This window comes from Bacillus rossius, chromosome 8 (assembly GCF_032445375.1).
Source record: "Bacillus rossius redtenbacheri isolate Brsri chromosome 8, Brsri_v3, whole genome shotgun sequence".
In the NCBI taxonomy this organism is placed as follows: Eukaryota; Metazoa; Arthropoda; class Insecta; order Phasmatodea; family Bacillidae; genus Bacillus; species Bacillus rossius.
This window is the reverse complement of record NC_086336.1, coordinates 62,086,233-62,113,257: the sequence shown is the minus strand read 5'-3', so window position 1 is coordinate 62,113,257 and position 27,025 is coordinate 62,086,233. Positions and strand designations below refer to the sequence as shown.

Here is a 27,025-nt window from a genome sequence, read left to right as displayed (position 1 = left end):
AATTTCAGAGCTCTTAAGTGTAAATGTGATTCGCACGTATCACATAACTTACGAAATCTGTAAAAAAAAAAAAAAAATTGGTTGTCTGTAAAGTCGGTTTACGGACGATAGTTTAACGTGACAACGTCATAATAAAACATTGATGAAATGATTGCATACTTTTATGAATAAAATTGAATCATTTTTATTTTAATAATAAAAGAATAAATACTTGAAATTATACTAGTAATCAGATTTTTAAAATGCAAGAATAATTAACCTTTATTGCCGAAATTGTTGTTGTAATAAGCAATGAAAAACCACATTAACTTTTCACTTCACTTTATAAACAGTCGACGAAACAGTTCACGTGTAGATGTAAATTGTGTGCTGCCGCTGTCTTTCTTCTCCTCCTCGGACGCATAGGCCAATCGAGTAGAAGAGAGAGAGATGCGGCGCAAGCGTACAATGAGCGTAACGGGACACAGCGCAACGGGACAATGTGCGTAACGGGACACTTTTTCGTGCGTGCAGCCGGCGTTCATCAATTTATTAGACGTGACGTCAATATAAAAAAAAAATTCTCAAAGCTCAATCGGGCTCCTCTGGCGAAAGGCGTAGGGGCTGGTCTAGCGACGCACCTTGGAGGTGAGGTCGCGGTGGAAGACCCGCCGGGAGTGCAGGTACTCCACGCCCCTCGCCATGTCCAGGGCCAGCTGCATGCGGGTGAGGTGGGGCAGTTCCTGGGCCCTGTTCTGGATCAGCTGCTCCAGGCTGCCGCCGTTGATGTACTGCCAACAAACAACCGCCTCGCTGCTCCGTTCCTGCCTCGCTCCCATCTCGCCCACATGTCACAAGTATTAATTTAATTTAATTATGCGATTTTCGTTCAGATGATCTTAAGGGACCACCAGCCTACCTCGACTCACGTTCGGTATGTAGCGCTTCAGACAGAAAAAAATTAATTATGTTTTGCAGTTGTTCCATTATGCAACACATCAAACAAACTGAGATAGATATATATATATATACACACACATACTAGCTGCCCGACCCGGCTTCGCACGGTTGTATTAATTGGGGAAAAAATGAGACCAAATCTCTTATTTACAGTTATAATAAATGAAATAAAATAAAAATTAATTAATTTTGACAAAATATAATACAATGCTTTGTAATGTACCGAAGAAAAAACGAATAGCACCGATGGTTTCCCGACACTCGAGCACGCAACGTTGTCATGGAGACCAAGTACCCACTGTTTCCCGGGCTTAAACACCAATCAACATTGATAATCAGTTTATTATTAATTATAAATTATTAAGACCATTCATCGAAATAAAAACTATCCTATCTCTCAAGTTGGAAAAAATTACACATAAATGCCAATTTTCATCGAAATTGGTTGACTTGGTGAAGAGTTCACTGGAAACAAACATCAGGACACTGGATTTATATATATTTAGATATATGTGTGTGTTTTGTCAATTATTTAAATTATGTTAGTATACGTTACAATATTTCTCGTAATGTTTAACACTTCAGCCGGATTCCCAACCTCTACATTGAACACGTACCTCTGAAAGATAAAAGCTCCGGGATTACGTGCTGTCTCTTGCCTCCTTGCATACAGTGCATACATACATGCCATAGTAGCTCCACTCACAGCTTACACACGTATGTACATGTGCAGAAGAAATCTTGCTGGAACTTTCGTTTCCCAAGGCTAATAAATAATGGCCTCTGCATCGATTTGCTCAAACAAGTATTTCATTTCCCCCCCCCCCCCCGCCCTTGTTTTCATAGCAAAAAAATTTTAAACTGAAGTAATATACACAGTTTCAGCTTCACAACATTTGAGTAGACTTTGTAAAGTTAGACTACATCCTATATTTCCCTTTTTAAGTATACAAATATGAAGGTTTGACAGTTATTATTTAATTATTTACAAGTATAACATTAAAAAAAAATTTGATCCTACAGTCTCTCACTATTTAACATTTATTGTCATGCAAAAAGATTCCTAGTATTTGAATTAAAATATACAAAAAAAAGTAATTATTTTATAGGTTACACTTTTAAGCTTTTGCATGAGAACACAAAAAAAGGCTATGTATGTATGCACGCATACTAAGTGTACTTTAATGTACTTTTATTGTCTTATGCTATAAAATTCATTAATGTAATACTAACAAGTGATTTTTAATGTGTCCATTATATAACATACATTATTCTTTGGCTCACAGAGAAAAATCAAATAAACTTTCAAGAAATAAAAATTAACTCCCTATTCTCAAATTACATGAAAATTTAGGTAACTAAAAAATTTTGGGTGTCTGAAATATAATTTAACCTAAAGATCACCACTGTGATAGGAAATGAAATTATTTTAAAATAAATAATATCACTTTAAAACTGCACTTGTGAATGGCATAAAGCATTCCATTACAAGATTATTTCAAAATGATGAAACTCAGTTGGAGCAGAATGCCACGTAGATTGTTAAAGAGTGTACAAAGATAGTGAGTGCAATGTATCTACTATAAATAATCTTAAAAATTGCAGGCTTTCAAGTACATTGTCTAAAGTTTCTTGGTTTGTGGGATTTAGCAGTGCAGCAAAGCTTATTTTTAGTTTGAGCCATTACAAACTTTTCAATTTTAATCTTAATTTTGAAATTTAATAATGCATCACAGTGCTGAATTAATTTTTTGAACAGGTTAACAATTAAATCACAATAACATTTCATCACTTAATGAAATAGATGTTCAGTGATTTATTTTTAAGTTATTGAAATATAATTTCATTTTTACAAATAACACATTTTCAAATAAGACATTCACATTAACATTATTATTTATTTTTTTTTAACTGGCTGTGCTAGCGACTTTTTTGATGACGACATAACCCTCTAATTTTATTTCACGTGACATATTGGAAGGTGTTGTAAGTGAAAATATGACAGTGTGGCAGGGCAATTTATAAATATGATTAAACAAAAACTCTAAAATATTTATTTAAGTATATTTTCGAGTTACTGTGCATTATTAATTACTTTTATTTATCAAAGACAATTTTTGTTTCAACGTGTTCCTAGGCATCCTACTCTATCGCTCTCAACGCGGCAATTATAAATTGATTTAAAAGAACTCTAAAATATTTATTAAAATATATTTTCGAGTTACTGTGCATTATTAATAACTTTTATTTATCAAAGACAATTTTTGTTTCAACGTGTTCATAGGCATCCCGACTACTTCGCTCTCGACGCGGCTGAGTACCTCCAAGCCAAGAGACTCGCAAGCACTTAACCACGGCGACGTCACGACGGGGTTCATGAGCACCCGGGTGCATGGCAAGAGGTGTCGACGGCGGGCGGCGAAGGCCAAAGAGGGGGGGCCCCCCCGATTCGATTAACGCGCCACTCGCCGGATGTGCTCACCTCGGTTAGCGCGTGCAGCTGTCCCTCGTGAACGCACACCCCCTTGAACCTGCAACAAATACAAAGCTCGGTACAGCACACACGTCGCACGCCGATGCTACAAACATGCGCCAACAAGTCAACCGCATACCTAGCATCTTTATCAGCCGTATTTCAACTGCTTCGGGTGCCTCTGAACATTCAACCATTTTGACGTGAATACGTCTTTAAAAATGCTTCCATAGTGGGAGGCAATTAAAAAAAAAAAAAAACAACGAATTATAACAATATCGGGTGGATACAGTTTGATGTTGCAGCTAGATATCTATCATCTCCATCCAAAATTTAATTACACCACTGGATAGCTAAAGGATCAAAGAATTCCTTACGCTAAGTGAGGACTGTAACGCATCGCGCGCTGTGGAGGGGGAAGCGCCGCCATTTGGAGGTCATTTTTGCTGCGTTTCGAGATTTCCATTTAGTATAACTTTTGACTCGGAGAAGCTAAGACGTTCGTTTGAGTTTCAATCGTCAGCTATTGTCAAAATCTATCGATTGCATATATAAAAAAATCGTATAAAATAGTTACAGTGTACATATATACGTCTGTATGTACACGTATTCACGTACAACACACGGCCGTGTCCATAACACAACCACACCTCATTTTTTTTAATTGTCTCCTGATTCATGACGCCACCACATCTGGAATAATGCAAGTTAAAATTTTTAAGGCGCCCCCCGCCTCGTCAAGGGTGTATCTGTGTTAGGCTGGTGTCTCTAGCGAGGTATCGCCTCTACGTGAAAAGCGCTTCTCTCTCTCCCCGTGCATAGGGCAATTATTGTAGATCTGAGCGGTAACCACATTATACGGAGGGGAATGAAGATAAAAAGGTGAAACACAAGGCCCTTAGGTGTTCTCACCGGGCGTTTCGTGCCTTAAAAATTATTCTGGAAACACAAGTTTTAAGCAATTTTCACTCTCCTAAAAATAGAGTTTAAAAACGAACTACAGAAAAGTACTGTCCATCGGTACTCAGCGTATTCTTAAATGCTTCTCCCAAACAGACCCCACAAGGATATATCGATTAGTTTTCAAATTGCGTGTTTTCTTCCGAAGCTCTGCACACCGTGTGGGCCTGTGTGGGCGGGGATTACAAGATGAACGTGTTGTTTTGATCGTTTCAGTAAGATCTCCTCGCATAAGTATTTATTTAATCACTTTCAATTTAAAGACTTTCACACATTCAGCAGAATTAAAATATTAGTTAAACTAAATAATTGTAATTACTTCACAATTATTAAAATAATTATTAATTTAGATAAACCATATCAATCTAACAAATTTAAAGGAATCTGACATTATTTTTAATTGGCTCTAAATGAACAAAATTTCGATAGCAATTTTCTCACTATCAAAAAAATTTGCAAAGGCAGTAAGAAAAAAAAGAAAAAAGCTTTCTTTTATAAAACAGTGTAAAATACTTAGTTAGGCGTAGCCATTTTAATATCTTAATAAAAATTATTTAATTACTTTTTAAACTTTTCAATAGATGATTTATGTGATTAGTATATTAGCTGTACATGTTTAAATTTAAATTTGATGACCCGCTAATGGGCTGAGCGCAGCAGACAATGTCTAGATGCAACAAGTCTATCTCTTCACTTCGCCAGCACACGTAATAACAAGCCATACCCGCTGTGGACACCCACGGACGATACAAACATGTGCTGGAGGCAGACAACAGACCTTGTATGTACAAGTAGGTCTGCGCTCCCATGTAGGGCCTGTAGCCTCCGCGGCGCGCTCACCTGGTCGCCTTGGCATCGTGATAGTCGCTACCTCACGCACTGGTCTGCTAGTCCGACACTCGCCCCAACGGGCCCGACACTCGCCCCCCCGGGCCCGATACTCGCCCCAACGGGCCCGATACTCGCCCCCCCGGGCCCGATACTCGCCCCAACGGGCCCCGACACTCGCCCCAACGGGCCCCGACACTCGCCCCAACGGGCCCCGACACTCGCCCCAACGGGCCCAACACTCGCCCCTCCGGACCCGACACTCGCCCCTCCGGGCCCGACACTCGCCCCGCCGGGCCCGACACTCGCCCCGCCGGGCCCGACACTCGCCCCAACGGGCCCGACACTCGCCCCGCCGGGCCCAACACTCGCCCATCCGGGCCCGACACTCGCCCCAACGGGCCCCGACACTCGCCCCGCCGGGCCCAACACTCGCCCATCCGGGCCCGACACTCGCCCCAACGGGCCCGACACTCGCCCCAACGGGCCCGACACTCGCCCCAACGGGCCCGATACTACCCCCAATGGGCCCCGACACTCGCCCCGCCGGGCCCGACACTCGCCCCGCCGGGCCCGATACTCGCCCCTCCGGGCCCGACACTCGCCCCGCCGGGCCCGATACTACCCCCAAAGGGCCCCGACACTCGCCCCAACGGGCCCGACACTCGCCCCGCCGGGCCCGACACTCGCCCCAACGGGCCCGACACTCGCCCCGCCGGGCCCAACACTCGCCCATCCGGGCCCTACACTCGCCCCAACGGGCCCCGACACTCGCCCCGCCGGGCCCAACACTCGCCCATCCGGGCCCGACACTCGCCCCAACGGGCCCGACACTCGCCCCAACGGGCCCGACACTCGCCCCAACGGGCCCGATACTACCCCCAATGGGCCCCGACACTCGCCCCGCCGGGCCCGACACTCGCCCCGCCGGGCCCGACACTCGCCCCGCCGGGCCCGATACTCGCCCCTCCGGGCCCGACACTCGCCCCGACGGGCCCGACACACGCCCCGCCGGGCCCGATACTACCCCCAACGGGCCCCGACACTCACCCCTACGGGCCCGACACTCGCCCCGCCGGGCCCGATACTCGCCCCAACGGGCCCGATACTCGCCCCAACGGGCCCGATACTCGCCCCAACGGGCCCCGACACTCGCCCCAACGGGCCCGACACTAGCCCCAACGGGCCCGACACTCGCCCCGCCGGGCCCGACACTCGCCCCTACGGGCCCGACACTAGTCTCATTGAAACGAGTGAGTTTCATAGTCTAAGCTCAGTGTATGTATGTATGTATGTATGTATGTATGTATGTATGTATGTATGTATGTATGTAGATATGTATATACACATACACTCACACACACATGCTGATGCGCATAAAATTCTAAACCGTTCAACCGATCGCCATGAAAATTGGTATATCGTGATTTTAACTGTCTTTAATTCTCAATAACAACAAATTGTGATCGTGATTAGTATTTGGTGAATGAATTTAAAAGGGAGTTCCGTTTCTAGATTACATGAAAACTTACCATTTGAGATACACAGAGGTAAATAAATGAACACTAGCTTGACAACGTCTGCCGGGTTCTGTTAATTACGTTATAGATTTCGTTCATTGATTTACGCCAAAGTCGTTATACCACTGACTGCCGCGGACTGCCGTCGATGGAAGGAGCAGTCTACCTCCAAGGCGTAATCTTCAATGATAGTGACTTCGTGATTTGTCGTTTACATTCGGGTACAATTAAGGATGGTTAAATGTGAAGGTGCCCTTAACGTCTTTGTAATCCTGCTGTCTATTTTTTCCCAGCCTGTTTGTTTACTATGATCCCAGCCAGGGGCGTAGCCAGAGGGGGGGGGGGGGGGGGGTTAGGGGTTCAAACCCCCCCCCCCTTAGCACCAAATCTTTAATTTCTTATTCATCACTCAAACAAATTTCTTATTAAAATTAATAAAAATTTTATCATTACAATATTTAAATTTAAGTACCGAAAACTGCTAAAATAGCACTATTTTACACCTTAAAATCCAAATTTTCCCGGGGGAGGACCCCCGGACCACCCGCTTTAAATGGGGGGGGGGGGGGCATGCTTCTTAACACCCCCCATATACAAATCCTGGCTACGCCACTGATCCCAGCAAGCATGTAACTGCAGTAAACGTGGGAAGATGGTAAGGGGAAGAAGTGAAACCGCAAGCTGGCCAGGACTGAGTAGCGAGTGTCGTATCGCCGCCGTCAGCTCGGGTTAACAAGCGTGTGAACGAAGTCCGAGCCGCCGCACCACGCCAATGTACAGGACGATCCACAGGGCCACGACCAGGTTTTTGTGAAGGAGTAGTGTAGCCATCAAAACATTTGTTATAGTTTTTGACGTGACAACGTCTAATAAATCGATGAACGCCGGCTGCACGCACGAAAAAGGATGACTCATTGTCCCGTTAGGCACATTGTCCCGTTACGCTCATTGTACAATTGCGCCGCATCTATCTCTCTTCCAATCGATTGGAACAACCATCGATTTGACTTTTTCGAGGCACATTAAACTCGAAACACTCCCATTCGTTTCCTACTTTTCCTATCATCGTCCTATCCTTAACTGAATAACACAGACTGGAAGAAGTTACATAGCAAACATGTATAAAAGTTATAGTTAAAATAATCTCTTCGTTAAAGTAATACACATATTTGAATTAATGAGTGCAAATAAAAGTAAATTTATCGATTAAATTGTAGATTTCATTTCACTCCTCCTTTATATCCATACAAAATAGTGATAATTCAATATTAATGAATCAATTTTATTCATAAAAGTATGCAATAATTTCATCAAAGTTTTGTACAGACAACCAATTTTTTTAATATTAAAATTTAGTTTTAAAAGAAAATGGTCACAGTAAAATCTAAGGGAAAATTACACTTTTAGAAGCCCAACGCTTACATACAGAAATTTAAATAACTTTTCTGCCTCATTAAATAAAAATTTAAGAATTTTATATTTTTGGTTTTTATTTGATTGTTTTCAATACTACTTTTTTTTCTTCATGCAATTATTTTGATGTTTTCGTTAAAAACAAGTCATAAATACAAACACAAAACATATATTTAATGCATTAAACACATGTCAAGTTTGTATGAAAGACATGCTTACAACTAACACGTGTGCAAACCGGCATTAAATATAGACTTCTTGAAAGAAAAAAAAACTACCGCTTCTGTGCATGTTTGGCTGGATGTGGGAGGAAATGCATTTATCGTAGCCCACTATAAGGATTACAATAAGCCTTCCAAATAAAGTTCTCTGTAACCTTTTGTAGCTAAGTTGCTGTTAATTTCTTATCCTGTCTTCACTAATTTTTTCTTCATTTATATCCTTGAAGGGTCATCCCACCTGGCCACGTCCGAGCGTACATGTTCTTTAGAACGGTTCATCCGATGAACATGCGACGAAAATAGGCCAAAATTTCTTATTTTTAAAGTTTTCTGTCATTTAAACTTGTTTCTGAATGTATTCTGAATACTATTCCTTGTCTCACATTTTAATGGGCATTTGCTTTCTCTTTCCAATGCACAATGTTTGCTATTAGTCGTCGTTCTTGTTTCGAAATACTAAGAGCACAAAAGCTTTCAACCAGGGTTGCCTGATATAAACCACAATGGTTTAAACCATGGTTTAAATCAAGTGGTTTAAAAAAATTTAAAATATTTTGAAATAGAATATCTTAATAAATTTTAAAGAAAGGTCTAATTCTCCTCTAATAACAACAATACTTTTCCCAGTAATGTTTCTTGTGAAACAGGAACAAATAATTATAAAATAATCAAGAACTTATCATTTAAATTATCTGAATAAGTTGTAAATTATACCCAGCTAGTTTCTCCACGAAAATTAAAATTAGTAAATTGTAGTCAAAAGTGTAAAAAAAGGAAATAAATTTACTGTGGGAAATCCTTGACAGTACCGTAAATCCCCTTTCTGTGGAAAACATCCATTCTATCGAGAATCCTCTTCCTGTAGGTACATACCGGTAAATATATTACGTTGCTGCTTTTCCGCAAAGTACAAATAAAATTACGAAAATATCATATCTTCAATACTAGAGGAGTTCCTGTGTTTACCCTGAAAACCTCGATAATAAATTCCTACTAGTTTCTGAGAAATACTATTTTTTTTAGCTCACATTTCAATATCTGTGCACTATACTGATGCCGCCGCCATTAATTGCTTACTCGTGTCGCTTTGAGTGTTTTTATCAGTTTCGGAACATTTACTCAAATATCTAAAACTGGCACAATCCCAAAAAAAAGTTACCGTGTTGACGCCGAGCCATGAATAAGCCAGAGGAACACCACGCAGCTGCTTGAAGAGGAGAGGGGGGTATAGATAGAAAGAGATAAAGAGAGAGCGAGAGATAGAACGAGAGAAAGAGCGAGAACGAGATAGAACGAGAGAAAGAGCGAGAACGAGATAGAGAAAGAGAGAGAGCGAGATAAAGAGAGAGAAAAAGAGAGCGAGAGAGAGCGAGATAAAGAGAGAGAAAAAGAGAGCGAGAGAGAACGAGAGAGCGAGATAAAGAGCAAGAGAGAGAAAGAGAGCGAGAGCGAGAAAAAGAGAGCGAGACTCACGCGAGGATGTTGGGGTGCGACAGCTGGTTCATGAGCTGCACCTCCTTCAACATGTTGGGTCGGTTGGAGCGCAGCAGGTTCATCTTGAGCACCATCACTTGTCCATTGGCGCGGTGCGTCACCTGCAACAAGGACACACACGCACACTGTCACACTGCCCCTCACTGCCGCGCAGTCACGATATTACACTCGCATCCACACTGTCTCACTGTGGCACTCTCTCACAACCACAAAAATATACGAACATATACTTAGTGTTATAATGTGTATTTAAATTGTTTCGGGTCAACATTTTAGTAATTTCATTGAAGTATAACTTATAACGTGTGACGGAAACTTTATGGTATTAACTGTTCAATGAATTTTTAACACGATGTTCTGTATATTAATGAAATTCCTTGGTGAAAAATCAGGTTCAAAGCCGGGGGTTTTATCGGAGCCGTCTCTATTAGTTTAAAATTTCCTCTTTTTTTTTTTTTTTTTTTTTCGTTCTGCTAGTTGCTATTTGCGTTTGAGGGTGACAAAGCAACGTTTACGATTCAAGCAGAGAATTCTATAGCGGCGGGCGTAGAAAAGTACGTGTGTGACTCGCATCCGGAATGTTTGATGTTTGAAAAGCGACAGTTTGATCATCGCATGCGAAATTATTTTTTTTTTTTAAAGAATTCTACGTTATATTTCATGTCTCACGTCCAGGCTGTTACACCGTATCACATTCGCCATTTCATACCCACACTCCCCCCAAAAGTATCTCATCCCCAAAGCCAAACGTGAAAAAATAAACACGGAAGGACTTTTATTTTTAATACACTACAAAAGTATACACGATTGCAGGAATTTCGTGTGGGCAATGTCAGGAGCGAGTTGACGGCGTGCCGGCCGGACCAGATGGTTCCGAGCCCAAGTGTGTCGCGGTGAAAGCGCCGGGGATGCGGGTGAAGGTCTCTGAAGGCCGCAGCTGTTCTCGTCCGGACCACTGTCGCCGGCGCCCGCCGGAGGTCGTTCAACGCCACGACGGATCACACAGTCTGTTCAACGCCGGAAGCCCTGCGACCACGGGGCAAATACTTGTTATTTTCCAGGTCCGGCGATGATGTTGCCTCTCCGAACTTTCGCAGACCACCCCCTCCGGTTACAACACACACGCACGCACACGTGCGAGAGACAGAGATAAGCCCTCTGGGCGGCGCCCTCTACACTCGGCCCGTGTGCCATTAGCGTCGGCGTCCAGGGCTTTCATCACCACCTCCTGCCTACCGGGTCACCATCAGCGGCCTGGACTTATCTGCCGACGATGGTGTGACACGCCGTCCATGTCCTACTGGCGACCCTATGGCGAGTCACCCGCTCTACCAGGGCACAACATACGGTGTGCAGGGCTTCAGTAGGCCTACTCCCTAGTGATGCGCAAAACAGATACAATAATAAAAAAATCGTCTTGGTTTTCAGATGGCCCAGTGGTTATCACTTTTTTCGGGATGATGTACAGGTTTTCTCCAGCGCGGATTCTTCAACGTCACTCCATGATTTGCCCAACTGAAAATGCAGGATTTTTGAAGTTTATTTTCTTTATTCTCTCAACAGCAGATCATATTCTATTATAGGTCCTCAAGGACAGAGCGATGGGGCAGCGTTCACTGACATATCGTCAAAACTAGAGCTGTTAACAGTCGTTGAGTTTATAATCCACCTTCCTTCCAGAAAAAATTCGATATTTAGAAATTGGCATACTTCCACGCGAGGTCTAACGTAAAGAAATATTTATACGGCAGGCTACAAATAAGACAACACCGATTTTTATTTATTTTTTTAAATATTTCCGCTGTCGGCAGACGTTCACCCCGCAGGCGACACTTTCACACACTGGCACGCAGCCAGTGAAATAAGTGGGAGGATTGGGGCTGGAGTTTCGAAGATGCCTGAACGTAACTAAATGTACATGTAGGAGTGGTCAGGGTTAGGGAGGGACCCAGGTGCGTCTCAGGCCGAAGCCTAGTCATGCTCGGCATCAGCCATTCAACGCGTGCTTTGTACGGGGATTAGCCAACCATGACACCGATTGAAGCCACGACCAGCGCCCCTATCTTAAATCTAGGTTAAAACTATACTAAGTCGGGCCCAGGTAAGACCTGCACAGACACAGGGAAAAACCCTGGGCCCTGTCATGCGGGGTACAATTTGCATGTATTAATAGCGCAGGAGAATACAGGAGACAGAGGATGGTTCGAAACAAGAGTTGGTCTGGGCAGAAAAGATGGTCACGTAATTGTACTCTCATAATCAAAAAATACTTACGGCTAGTGTTATTACATTGCTTACTAGCAACTCCACGATGTTTCCTAAAACGCGAACATTCGGGTTTGGCCGCGCTGGAAAAAAAAAATTATCACCTAGTCCAACGTTGTAAGGCGAGTATCCGACTAAAACGAAACTATCGCGCCAATTGAAAAACCCGTTAGACGTCACTAAAAACACATCTAATTAATTAGTTAAATACATTCCATAGAGCCTTTAATTATAGTATAAACCATAAGGTTAGGAAATTAGCCATTTTTTAAAAGGATTCATTGAAGTATAAATACAGTACCTAGCAAAAAATTCCCATAGTTAAAAGAAAAACATTAAGAATCCAATAAAATCATTTGAAACAAATAAATATTTAGCCTAATTACTTTTAAAAAAAGTTAAACAGGTTCAGCAATTATGAAAATGTAAATTTTTTGCAGGTCTTTTGAATCATTTTACGATACCCAAATGTGTTAAATATTGTACGTGGTTTTTTATATATTATATCACAAAACTAAAAAAATCCAATTATGCTAATTATTGTATAATTTAGATTATATAAATTGTAAATATGGAGCAGGACTCAAGATGTAATTCCTCAGTTTTTTTTTGTTACCGAAATAGCATCTCAATCGATGGTGGATGTAGTTTCGTTGATAAACGTTGTGTGGAGAAAAAAAAAAAATATGTGGGAACAAGTAGTGCGGAAATGCTCGACCTTGGCCGGGAATCTGCCCCAGCCTGCAGCACGCGCACACGCATAGCCACACGCACACGCATAGCCCCATGCACAGCCACACGCACAGCTGGGATGGACATTTCACTTGCGCTGTGCCGCCAGCGGAGAAATACTCGCGGGCCTTCGGGGATTCGATGCCAAGTTCGGGTACTCGGTCACTGGGTCCGCTACTGGCGATGATGACGTCCCTGTTAGTCAGTCAGCGATGGCTGCTTGGGGTCGCTTCATCAAGCAACTGATCTGAGCGGAGAAATATACTGCTGCAGCGAAGCTGCGGCTGGAACGTGTTTTAACGACTACATGGCCACGCCACGGAAAACAGGACGTTCGATGACAACTGCTAACCTGTGTTATGGCAGCTGCAGTGTTGACCGAAACGTTGGGAGGATAATTCTAGATAATTCAGTAACTATGACCAAATATTTCAGAGAGAAAGAGAGGGAAAAAAATGTCAGCGAGTCTTTCAGTACTAGACAGTGATGTGTAACATCTAACCTCGGTAACTAGCAAATTCCATGTGTTTTGACGTTGCAAATAAATGTATAATATGAATCTGAGACACGAAATTTTAAGCAGCATTCCTTAAAATAATGCCGAGCGTGATAAACAAACGAAAAGTAATCATTTTAAGGAAAAACTGTAAATATGTTTTCCCCTATTTTGAAACCTAATTATAAGTATGTTTAACAAGATGGTACTATTGATTCTTCAGAGCTAGCCGAACAACAGGAGTACCGAATGTGTAGCATGTAAATGCATCAACGCTGACCCTGTGACATTTACCCATAGACCGAAATTACCATCGCCTGCTGCGTTTCTGAGGTTATACTTCTTTAGGTACGTTGAGGCTGAAATTTTGGTATTCAGCGGAAATACCATTAAATAAGCGCGCATTACACAAAGGAAATTTAACAGACTGAAAGTCCAATACAACGAAATTCCATTTTTAAAACACTAGATGCTGATCCTGACAATAGTATATGTCGTCCTGACGACAAGGTCTTGTTTATTGATGTAGGTGTGTGTGTGTGTGTGAAAGGAGGGGGGAGGATACGCAGAAACAAACATTTTTTATAATTGTCTTGAAAAAGTATATAAATCTGGCGATAATCTAAACAAGTATATTAAGCTACAAATACTTACTCAAACACATTTCAACCACACAAAAAAATCTCAAACTGATTGTAAAATCCTTTTTTTGGCACAGCACTCAAGTTCGCACTGGTTAACTTAATGCCAAAAAAAAAAATGCTAAATCTGTTTAATTGATCAAGCTACGAAACATAACGGTTCAGGCGTATGACTATCGAAATTTGATAGTGCTTCAAATCATCAAATCAACAGAGTAGATCCATTGTTTGTTCTTGTGTTTAATTAAACATTGAAACAGATGGGTCTTCAACTGTACACGCACTTATAACTAACATACAGACCAGACCGACTTTAAGACATAAAAAGAACACACTATTATTTAAAAACTAACTGTTAAACCTGTGCTGATACTCTCACACTGCTCGTTACACTTGCCCCTCCTGAGGGTACGCCACTGCCGCGCCTCAAAAAAAAAAAAAAATATTGAAAACTAAGCTAGCAAGAATCAATACAAACCAAAGACGCAAATTCGGATTCAAAGTTTTTTAAAAGCTTTCCAAATTTGTCAATATGACGCAAATATGATTACAGAAACGATGGATTATTATCCGAGAGCGAATATAGCTACCACTAAAATAAAAATTAAATAAAAACCACTCAAACGAATTCCTAAAAAAAATTACCCCTCCCCCCCCCCTCCTTTTCCTCCAATCGAGAATCCATGCAAAAAATAATTTCACGGCTCTACGCTTCACCGCCTCCGCGCTACGCAAACGTACACACAAATGATCCCTTATTAAGAATAACTAATCCCGTCTACTTCCCTGTTTACTTCCCCTCCCCCTTACCCCAGGGTTTTAAAGACGCCTTTTCAATTGCACGAGTGTTGTCTCCGCGGGAATGGCAACTGTTGTTTCCACGCCGGAGAGCGCAGCGCGGGCCGCCTTACACAACCTGGGGAGAGAAAGCCCGTCGCAGCTCCCACATCTCGCGTCCTCTGCTCACTTTCGACCCGGCGCGGCGGAGCGAGCAGCGCACACGCGTGTCCGCGCGCCGAGCGACCGAGCGACTTCTCTGCCGAGGGGCTGCGACTGTCGAGCGTTACGAACATTCCGAGTAGCAGAGTAGGTACGTGGCGGGCGAACCAGTAGAGGAGGCGGCAGGGGAGAGGTAGAAATGAAGCAGCATACAGGCACGCTCGCATACTTGCACACTCGCATACTTGCACACTCGCATACTCGCACACTTGCACACTCGCATACTTGCACACTCGCATACTTGCAAACTCGCATACTTGCACACTCGCATACTTGCACACTCGCATACTTGCACACTCGCATACTTGCAACCTCGCATACTTGCACACTCGCATACTTGCACACTCGCATACTTGCACACTCGCACACTTGCACACTCGCACACTTGCACACTCGCACACTTGCACACTCGCATACTTGCACACTCGCATACTTGCACACTCGCATACTTGCACACTCGCATACTTGCACACTCGCATACTTGCACACTCGCATACTTGCAAACTCGCATACTTGCAAACTCGCATACTTGTAAACTCGCATACTTGTAAACTCGCATTCTTGCAAACTTGCACACATCCTAATTATTTACAGACTGATTTCAGTCGTTTAAGCAAAAACAAATATATAAACATATTCTTAGTGTTATGTGTGTTTTAAAACTAAAAGGTTTCAGGTTAATATTTAAGTAATGCCATAAAGTATAACTTCTAACGTTTGCGTAAATTTTAAGTATTAGCTGTTCAACGAATTTGCAGGAAAGTATTTTAATAAAACCCCTTGTCGAAAATCAAGTCCAAAGCCGGTGTTTAGGATTTTTTTTAAAGGTCTTTTTCGCTTTTATCGGAGCCGTTTATAAAAGTTTAATATTACCGCTTGTTTCGTGCTGCCATCTGCGGGCGATGGTGGCAAGCAGCGTTTAATATTCAGGCGGCGAATTCTAGCGCCGACAGAGGAAGTATTTGTTTGAATCACGTCTAGAAATTTTGGTATGGACTTGAAAAGAGAATATTTTATTGATGTAGATAACATCTTAAAGAAGGGAAAGAGATAAATTAAAATATTTGCATTAAGAACATAGAAAAAAATTTACATCCTGGGTTCAACAGTGTTTTATTTTTTGCCATAACCACTGTCCATAATTTGATGTTAAAAATCTGGCTTCGTAAGGACATAGCTTATAATTTAATGGAATGTCTGAAGTTAGTAGTAACTGGCTGCTACAAATTGTTTACCATGTTCAGTCGCTGGCTTTTAGTATTTAATACGTTCTCGGGAATGGCTGCAACGGTGATGTCGGTAGACATGTTTTCAAGCTGGCTTCGGTCTGCACGTGGTACGAGGGTGGTTCGCCATCCGGGTGACAACAGTCCGCACAAAACAGTCCCGATATGGTCGGAGAACCAGCAGCCCAGTTCGGGCACCGGTGACAGCCTTCACCGCGACAAAGACCGTCCCCAGCAAGCACTGACCCAAGGCTGACCGGACCCCAGCCAGTACCGGCCCTTACACCTATACAAGCCCGTCTGCACAGTACTGGGTCCCACCGGAACCCATTCCAGTCCAGAGCCTAAGAGCCCGTCTACAATAGTCCGAACCTGTGCGTGGTCAGTGTCCTTATCCGAATGTGAGTGACGTCACACTGTCTCACCGAACACTGCCCTGTCCACAATTGCGATGTCCGAAATCCGAATGTGTTGATTTCTAAAGTTGTCACCAGAGCGCAGTAAATGTGCCAAACCAAACGTTTTTGTTTATTGTTTTGATGCTTTGTTATTCAGTAAGGCAAAGTGGCTCTTCTTGACTTACAACACCTTCCATTTCCTTCAATAACAAAAACAAACACCACGTTTTCAAACGGGAACCGGAAATTCAAATATCGTGAGTGTTCTGTTCTTTTTCTGTGTCCGAAGTACACAGGTTGGGACAAAAAGTTCAAATTGACGAATGTCTTCGGACCAGGTAGGTTCGGACCTTCGCCCACTTGAAGCATGACGTCAGAGGGTCACGTGGACCAATCAGCGACGAGTGTCCTTCGGACACAGTTTAGGACATTGCTATTGTAGACGGGCCTTTAGATGGACGCTGCGTCACCCGCATCCAGAAGGAGATAACACTCCTTCCAGTCGCCATCAGGGATGCTACGTCGAGAGGCTGCATCGACGCCACCAGAAACTCCCCCCAGCTAACCAGACAGTCGACTGTGCCCTGAACCCTTGGACCCGGTGCTGCTGACTTTCTTCTGGTACTCCTCAATCACCCAGAAACACCCGTGGTCCCGGCGGAGGCCTACCCAACCTCTCCTGGCTGTACAGGCCAGTACCGGAGCTGTGTCAGCTCTTCACGAGGCTAGGGAATCATCCGAGAGACAGGAGCACCACTGTCCACTGCGAGTCCTACGCAATCCGATCCTGGGCCGACAAGAGAGAACCACAGCAGCGATACAAGAACTTCAAAAGGATCATCTCGCAACACTAAAAAAAGGGTACTGCCTGTAAAGTCGGTTTACGGACGATAATTTTACGTGATAACGTCATAAGAAAACATTGATGAAAAATTGCATACTTTTTTAATTTTCAAATATTATTTACAGTGTTTGCAAATTTAATTTATATAATTTGTTTAAATATAATCACGAACAATTAGTAGTTAAAAAGCCCGCCTTAACCTGTTTGATATTATAGAAGATTTTCTCGCACGGTGGTTGGCCGGTTCTTGCACGCTCGGCTCAGGCGGACGTGACAATTTTTCGTGCGTGCAGCCGGCGTTCATCGATTTATAAGACGTCATCACGTCAAAAAAACTTTTAGTGACACTTGTGGGTAGCGGACAATTCGCTACCGACCGCTAGCTACTACAATGCAAGAGCACCTCAGCAGACAGTAATTATTGACTTTATGAATCAATGTGTGATCTATGCCTTAACGAAGGTAAATTTTCAGTATTAAGAAGAATTAGTCTCCACCATCTTGGAATTTTTCCTCTTTTTTTTTGTTGCTATAATTTTAATTTTGTAACTATTTATCCCAATTTTTGACATGTTTATGGGCGTAAATCGTATCTCCCAGACATGCTATACCTTGTTGCAACCACATTTGGCCCCGCCAGGAATCAACCCGGGTCACCTTGGCGGGAGGTTGGTGATACTGAACTCTCAAACCGCTGCCACATTTTGAATAAAATATACAAACGTTATAACCACTTAAAAATCATGTCGCCAATGAAGATAATGCCAAAACAAACTAAAGTTAATTTATAGCCAATACCACGAAACGAAGCTAGAAAATGCAGCTTTAACATTTTAATAATAAAAATATTAAACCACCTACTATATGCTGCACAAGCAAAGAAGTTAATTATGTACAAGACAATACTCCAACCGCAGATATGTATACATCAAACTCAAAATATTAGTCCGACAAAGGTTTTTTTTTAACACAAGATATAAAAAAAATGGGAGAAGAGGAAGTAATTATCACTGGAACTATGAATTTAAATTAACATATCACAACAACGGACCCGTAAACATTCAAGTATGTGTGTGTTAACCGTTAAAAAATTTTTTTTAATGCTTACTGACACGTAATAGTAAAGAATTCTGGACAAGCAACACCTTTTTTTTTGTCTTTGCGCAAATAAGATTTACCAACGAAAAAAAAAAAAAAAAGATACAATCAAAGTCGATTTACACACACACGAGTGACGTGACACTGTCGCTGACGGCCCCGTGAATCCACCCACGAGGTGGGAAGTATTCTTCTGGGAGTCGGAAGGGTTTGGTCTCCTCTCGCCCGGCGCTGCTAGCAGTCACGTGTCTCCGCCAGGTTACTTGCGGACGATGTTCCCTCGTTCCCCGGCCGTCACACTGGCGTGTAATTGCGAGTGTAGTTGCCAGACGACACACTCGAATATTTTTTTTTTTCTCGTACTTTTATAAGGATAGTCCTCGGAAACTTTGTTGCCAACGATATTGCTTTTAAAATTGCAGGGCAAGTCTTCGTACAAAGCTCTGCCTTGTAGATTTACAAGTGATATCGTTGGCGACAGGGTTTCCAAGGCTTTTCCCTGTAAAAAGTAATTTTGACGTGACGTCTAATAAATCGATGAACGCCGGCTGCACGCACGAAAAAGGATGACTCACTGTCCCGTTACGCTCATTGTCCCGTTACGCATATTGTACGCTTGCGCCGCACCTATCTCTCTTCTACTCGATTGGAACAACCATCGATTTGACTTTTTCGAGGCACATTAAACTTTAAACACTCCCATTCGTTTCCTACTTTCCTATCATCGTCCTATCCTTAACAGAATAACACAGATTGGAAGAAGTTAAATAGCAAACATGTATAAAAGTTATAGTTGAAATAATCTCTTCGTTAAAGTAATAAACATATTTCAATTAATGAGTGCAAATATAAGTAAATTCATCAATTAAATTGTAGATTTCATTTCACTCCTTCTTTGTATCCATACAAAATAGTGATAATTCAATAAAAATGATTCAATTTTATTCATAAAAGTATGCAAACATTTCATCAATGTTTTGTTATGACGTTGTCACGTTCAACTATCGTCCGCAAACCAACTTTACAGACAACCAATTTTTTTTTTACAGTGCAGGTGGAACGCTGACCACAGTGAATAAGACACAATTAAGGGACCACGGACTGTGAAGTTACGGGCCGGACACGTCACTGTCACGTCACTGTCACGTCACTGGTGTGTGTTGAATTGGCCTTTAACGTTCTCGTACTCATCTTGACTTCAGGGTGCATCGATCACGCACGTCACAACACACAACCACACTAACGAACTCCTCAGCTCCAAACGGAATGTGACATGAAGGGCACTTTCGGCGGTTGCGTTGCTTGCCGAGTTAAGTTGAAGATGTATTGCAGCAGCTGTTTGTGTTACTTCTAAAACATTTTGCAAGTAAGCAAAAAATAACAGTAAGCACAGATGAAAGATAAGTCGAAGATTAACATTTTTTTGTAGGACTGTTGTCTATTTCTCTATCTAAACCTCCAGTAACTATCCAGACTGCTGAGTCCAACCAAGTCTAACGAGTATTTATGAAAATGTAGCTGAACTGTGCGAAGTACTTATAAAATGGATTGTTATAAATAACTTAAATTGCATTTGTGACTGTTCTGGCTGTGCGCGCGGTGTTGTCAGCAACATACGTCAAATGGGACCGAGTGGTACTCACTGTCAGATGCACTGCGTTTCCTGTGCCATTTAACATGCACCATACCGAAATAAAAATGAAACTTGTTTATAAAAGTTGTTTTGTAAATGTGTGCGAGTAGGTGTGTATGTGAGGGGGGGGGGGGGGGGGGGGAAGGTGCCAGGGAGGGAGAAAGCTTTTAAAACAGAGACAACCAGTCATTAGTAGTATGCTTTACTCGGGCTAAAAAAATAAACCTAATTTAAACTTTGATTAAGAGGGCCCGCCTAGTCAGGGTTGTATTGTGTTAGTGAGGCGGGATAAGTGCCACGCTCACTGGTGCTCCTAGCGCGGTATCGCCTCTAAGCGCAAGGCACTGAACTGTTCACAGCAGTCTTCTCGTCGTGCATAGGGAAACTTTGATATTTAAGTGGTAAGCATGACATTATATATGAAGATAACGTGTAGTGTAAACTCCAAGAGCGCTTTCAAGAATCTGCACTAGGTGCTTTATGATATGTATGCGTAAATAATACATTTTCACTCTTCTAAAAAAAACGATTTAAAAAAGCAATACGAACACGGAAAGAGGGAGATATAGAAGTGCGACTCTTACAGTGGAAACTGAAACCATGTTTCACGCGACATGTGTCGCTATCTGTTGGGCGGGCCCATAACTACCAGCAAATAAAAAATCGGAATAGAGGTTCTCATGAAAAGTTTTTTTTTAGTTAATACGTTTTTTTGGTCATATTAAGTTATCTCATTGGCGGCGCAAAACTAATTTAATCGATGTGAAAATCCTTAATGCTGTTTTGTAATAAACCGTCGTGTAATAAATAAAGGAGTAAGAGGTGCAAAAACTCATTGTATTACACACCACAAAATTAGCGGCTACCTAAATAGAGTGAATTTTCACTGGTTTGTTTGCCTGATAATAGCTTATACATTGCTTCTCTTAATAAATTAATGTAGTTATGTCAGCAATATATTATGAAAACTACTATCTAGCGGACGGGCCCATAACTACTTCAAAAAAATTGTTCTAAGTCTCGGTAATTAAGAGTTTCTCCCCCGTGCACGGAACTGCTCATCCGCCCTCAGCGTGTCCTTGAATGATTGTCGTGAACATGACGCGGGTATCGCGTGGTTTCTCCAGACAGCTCCGCACGCCGGATGCGCGCCCCGGTGGGCGGGGGGAGGAGGGGGGAGGACCGCGTGCCGGGCGAAGCCGACACAGCAGGACGTCGGGGGACGTGATATCTGCCGGCAGGTGGCCGCGGAGAAAGGTGAAAGTGGCGTGCGCTGCCCAGATGCGCGGCCAAGCAGAGCAGAGCGCCGGAGCGCGCGACTGTGACCTCTATGGCAGCGCCTTCACCCGGGCCTGGCTCGCTCTCCCTTACTTCGCCTTATCTTGCCCTCTCTCACCCCCCCCCCCCCCCCTTCTAAACCATCACGCAAGCGCCTCGCCCAACAATCCAACCCCGGGGTTTGCTACAGTCTGCGCAACAAATATAAAATATTTTAAAAATAATTTAATGGACATACGCCACAGCTGGTTTACACTTAGAAATCATAAACACAAGCCCGTATACGTATCTCAAATTTTATATGCCTAGCCATCACAGATAATACCGTGGAAATAATCTAGGAAGAAAAAAAAATCGGTTGCCTGTAAAGTCGGTTTACGGACGATAGTTTAACGTGACAACGTCATAACAAAACATTGATGAAATGATTGCATACTTTTATGAATAAAATTTAATCATTTTTATTTTAATAATAAAAGAATAAATACTTGAAATTATAATAGTAATCAGATTTTCAAAATGCAAGAATAATTAACATTTATTGCCGAAATTGTTGTATTAAGCAATGAAAACCACATTAACTTTTCACTTCACTTTATAAACAGTCGAGTGGAATAGAGAGAGAGAGAGAGAGAGAGAGAGAGAGAGAGAGAGAGATATGCGGCGCAAGCGTACAATGAGCGTAACGGGACACAGCGTAACGGAACAATGTGCGTAACGGGACACTTTTTCGTGCGTGCAGCCGGCTATCATCGATTTATTAGACGTTGTCACGTCAAAAAAAACTACAGAACTTACGAAGACAGTGGGGCCGACAACAATGAGACAGTTGCAATAATAACCATAAATACAGTAAAAACTACATCACTGGACAACACAGCGACGCGCAGACGAACCCAGTGTCGAAACACAACAGATCTGTACAACGGAAGAACGACAGCGCGGATGACCAAACAATTGCGATGTGTCGGGGATGACATCGCCAGGCGCAGACAAGACTGGTGCGTGCTTGTTCTCCGTGCGTTTACGTGTGTTCATCTTCGTTGTCCATTCTTGAAGTTTTTTCTACGGCAGCCAGTGTAAACAAGCATTGGCATCTTCCCCGTACCAAGAATCACACAAAGAACGCAGATAAAAAGAATGCCATCAGGTAAAGGGGAAAATAAACAACGATTTTATCGTTAGCAGGCAAGATTGCCTCGCAAAGATGTGAAACAGTTTTTTTTTTTTGCTGACCTTTGTTTCACTTCGTATAAGTCGCTCGCCATAAACACTTCCAGGCGGTGGGGGCACGGACTAAATATGGATAAAGACCGCGGGCCCAAACTGCGCATGGCTATCAACAAACTGCTTACTTGCCAACATGACGGTCAGAATCGTGCGTCACCGCGTACGTGGGTTGTCGAGACCCGGGCACACATACGGCGTCTGTTCACGAAGCGTATTTAAGGATACGAAGGAAGATTCGCAGCTCTTGATTCCGGATTTCCTTTTGAAACATTATTTTTAACATAGTGATAAAGGCTACATCCGCGTGTTTTCAGAATAAATTCAGGCACGAAACATACGATAAAGATTCTTGAAAGCACTCAAGGGACTTGCATAACACCTTTATATTTATTACTCCGTCATTCGATGTTACGGTTGCCGCACAAATTTCACAGTTGCCCTACGCACGACGAGATAGAGGCGACACCGCGCTAGAAGCACCAACGGGCGACGCACTTATCATCCCGCCTCGCTAACACAGCTATACGCCCCTGACGAAGCGGGCCCTTTACATCCACTGGGCATGTCCACGTTTCAAAGTGTTTTATAGTTCTTTACTGGTGGATTTAAATATGTTCCGCATCAATTTACTACTTCACGTGTAGCCATCTTACCTATTTCGCACGCATCTTTATGCCTGCACCGAAAATTTTAACTAATTTTGCGCAACCTATTCCTTCCTTGTTGATTCAAGGGTTTGGAATTGGGGGGAAAAAAAACCCGCGACAAAGAAACAAACAATGCATCAACATTCAAACCTCAATCCGTTTGAACAAGTATGTGGCCACCAGGCCACATTTATATTATTTTTATTTTGGCTTTATTGATTTTACTGATTTATTTCCATTTTAAATTACACTTTTAATCTGTAAAAGTCAGTCGCTGTATTTTTTTTAAATTATTTAATTATTGTTTGTTGCCAAATACTAGCCTTTATTTTGTGTGAATATAGTCCTATTTTTTGCTCGACCGCTTGGGTAGATTTTCTAGAACTTTTTACGTATTTCAGGTTTTCCTTTTTTTTTTATTGGTAGTTACCCAGGGTGTGTCGGGAACGAGACACCCCCCCCCCCCCTTCCTTTTTGGTTGGAAGGCGGCTTTCAAGTACTTTCCGACGTACAGCGCGAGATAAGTTTTCACATGTTTCGCCCGCTCGTCGGTCCACCAGAGACTGGCAGCACGGTCTCTCCTTGGTTTCGCCACACGGCTGCAGTGCCTCCAGATGCAAGTAATTGCCACCTTCTCGCTGTGGCATCGGGGCGGGATGAGGCGAGAACCAGTAGCTCCTCGCGGCGCGAGTAAACATCGTCCAGTTACGTAACTGCTCCCCGCGCGCGCACACAGACGTGATGTGGGCCTACCGTGCTGTGTGCTCGCACGTGCTGGCTGATAGCTGCGGGTTAGGTAACAGAGAATGCCTACCACCAGGGTGTTCACACAAATCTGAATACATATAAACGTGTGCAAAGTCTTAAAAAGAAAGTAAACATGGGCACTTGTTTTACATTGTTTTAAATTGGGTACCTACCTCAAGAAATAAAAACGAGGTGTGATTTCATCAAGGTAAAATAAATCCTCGAGCACAGTAAAAACGGAAATTATAAAATCAGATACTTGATCTCTAAAATTAATTAATTAATTAATCTTTGATTAGTTATTTTTAATAATAATTTATATACTTTGCAATTTTCTAAAAAAATATATATATATATATCTGCTTCCACCATCCCCATATGTGGTATATTTCAAACAGAACATAGCACACACAAATTTAATAATAAATTTATGACTACGTACAAAAACGCTTAATAAAAAAAACGAGAAAAGCGTAGTTCGGTTCCGCGCCGTAATTTTTTTCTCGTGAACACGTCGGGATAAAATCCTATGAGGTGTTTTTTTTCCCCTCGTATTAACATGTAATTTAATTCATTTATAATTTCCTTTTCTACGCTGCCGCAGCTCTCGCATTCGCTCGGCACTAGACTTTTTTTTAGGCTTTTTGGATTTCTTTCGACGCGAGTTTTCCCTCTGACTTGCGTTTTCTATAATTCCGAACCTACTTACATGTTATTTGAGAAGACATCTTAAAATTATTTGGAAATTTTCCATTTAATACCGATTTCGACTTATATTCCGGCGAATGTTATTACTGTCTCACTTTGTGTCCTATTAGTGCTCTGTAAGCTCTTCCAAGTGACACCCGAACCAGTGTCCCTGCTAAACGCGTTTCCACGCTAAAAAAAAGTATAACTTTACACAAACCTAATTTGTAACTATTACGCGCATGCGACTACAATGGTGTGATGACGTCACAGGCCAAAAAATAGTCCGCGGCAGACGTACCTACATACATTACCTATCCATTGTGGGCTCAACCATTGTTGACGCATTATTAGTATCGTAGTTATTAGCGATTAAAATCGGACGGTATATTGTCACACAAGAGAGTTCGACCGATTATCACTGTTAACCAGCTAACAGACGTTTTACGTCAAAAATACTTTCACAGTCTGTGTAATGGCAGACAGGAACTTGATTTTTTGCTCGTTAAAATACTATCACTGGGGAATTTCCTTTTCCGGAATTTCAAGTAAATCCCCTGACTTTTCCCTGAACCAATTACAACTACCCTGACTTTCCAGAATGCGGATACCCTGTGCCATCGCTTATATTAACAAGCCTCCAAGACTCCATCTTTCACTCTGCTAGGACCTGCTAGACCTTTTATCACATGTCCAGGATATAAAACAAGAACTCGCCTTCAGGAGCTTGTGACACCACAGACTGCAGAGGTGGATGCGTTCTTTGCACACTTACTTATTTCAATGACAATCCTGATTACAATTATACAATTTCCATACATTAGAAGTAATCTCGCAACAAGCACGAAGCTCAAGCGCCAACATTAAAAAGCATTATACGTACTGTTACAACCTATGTGGGGAGAACTGGGTTCGTAAGGGATACCAAAATTAAGTTTTCCAATTAAGTTATTAAATTTTTGTTAATTACTAATATTGAAATTACTAATAAATAATTTTAGCCTACTTAAAAATGTCCGATCACCATCACTGGCAATTAAAAATGTTTATTCGCAAGTCTCTCAATGTCTGTCAAGATCTAAAGTTCGCTCTCCTCCTCGCGCCTGTCTACACACAGTTTCGTGCCACTTAGTCGCACTCTCTCGATGCCCGTCGCTCCGCGTCGCGCCACTCTCGAGGGGGTCTCTCACCCTCTTCGCCGATGACGCACTTCCCTTCACTCGCGGATCTCTCCGAACTCTCGGAACTCCCGCGAAGGCCGGTGTCGCCCTTTTAATACTAGTCGGTTGTCTTTTCCAGAACCGACGAGAGCGGCTGTGACGAGTCGCGTCATCCCGGGTCGACGCCCGAAACGTCCAGAAAGGCGGCGCTCATTCACGCCACTCCGCGCGGCGGCCCACGGAAATTCCCAAGGCCGCTCAGCGATAGATAACAGCGCCGAGGAAGGTCGAAGTGCGGAGAGCTGAGGGGGGTTGGGAGTAGCGACGATCCTTGTAATCCGGCCAGGCACGCACGGCATGCCTTGAGTCAGTGGACGGCGCGTGACGCCAGCGGCTCTGCAAGGCCGCCAGCCAGCTCCGAACCTGGCGCGTGTCGCGGTCCTGTCTGCGTTCGTAACAATACATTCCGGTTGGTTTCGTGGTTGGGAGATCGCTTTATAAATCTAGAGCGTTTCTATTCAGGGAAGTTTGCTAAGAGAGCGTTGAAAATGAGCGCAAATCGACCGAGATAAAAGATGAACACGAGAGTGCGCGGAAACGATAGTAAAGACGACCAAAGACGCAGCACAAACTCATGATTCTTATAACGGCACAGAAAATAACCAGTCGTTCTCTTGATGTATAAACGTCTGGCTCAACACATTCGACATAACAGACTTTTTCGTAAACAAGACACCACTCCTGATATTTTGAGCAGTTTCTTAGTCGCGAGGTTTCGTGCACGGTGTGTGTGCCCTAGAAGACAGAGCCCTTAACTTGTGTCCTGAGGACAGGCGTTGCTGATGAGTTCACGTGATCCTGTGACAACAGTTAAAGGAAGTGCACGCTATTTGATTCATCAAAAATAAACCTTAGAAAAAAAAACTCGCCTGAATCTCGGCTTAATCGTTTTCACTGCAGCTTTGTGAACCAGTTGAATTATCAACAAGACATGGGTAGGTACTGTGTTGAAACTTCGATACAACAATGTCACCCGTCTATTTCATACACACTGCTGATTTTGACGTAGATACTACACAACTAAGAAGTGGCAGAG

General features: G+C 42.7%; 1 protein-coding gene across 1 annotated transcript in view; it reads right to left on the bottom strand.

The window, feature by feature from the left end:
* LOC134535053 (dual specificity testis-specific protein kinase 2) overlaps window positions 1-27,025 on the bottom strand; it is a 64,567-nt gene that overhangs the window by 25,160 nt on the left and 12,382 nt on the right. Inside the window, exons 2-4 of the mRNA XM_063373891.1 lie at window positions 9,828-9,949; window positions 3,422-3,470; window positions 621-770 (exon numbers count right to left, since the gene is read on the bottom strand). Coding sequence (XP_063229961.1) covers window positions 621-770; window positions 3,422-3,470; window positions 9,828-9,949 — 321 coding nt within the window. The remainder of the gene's footprint in view (window positions 1-620; window positions 771-3,421; window positions 3,471-9,827; window positions 9,950-27,025) is intronic.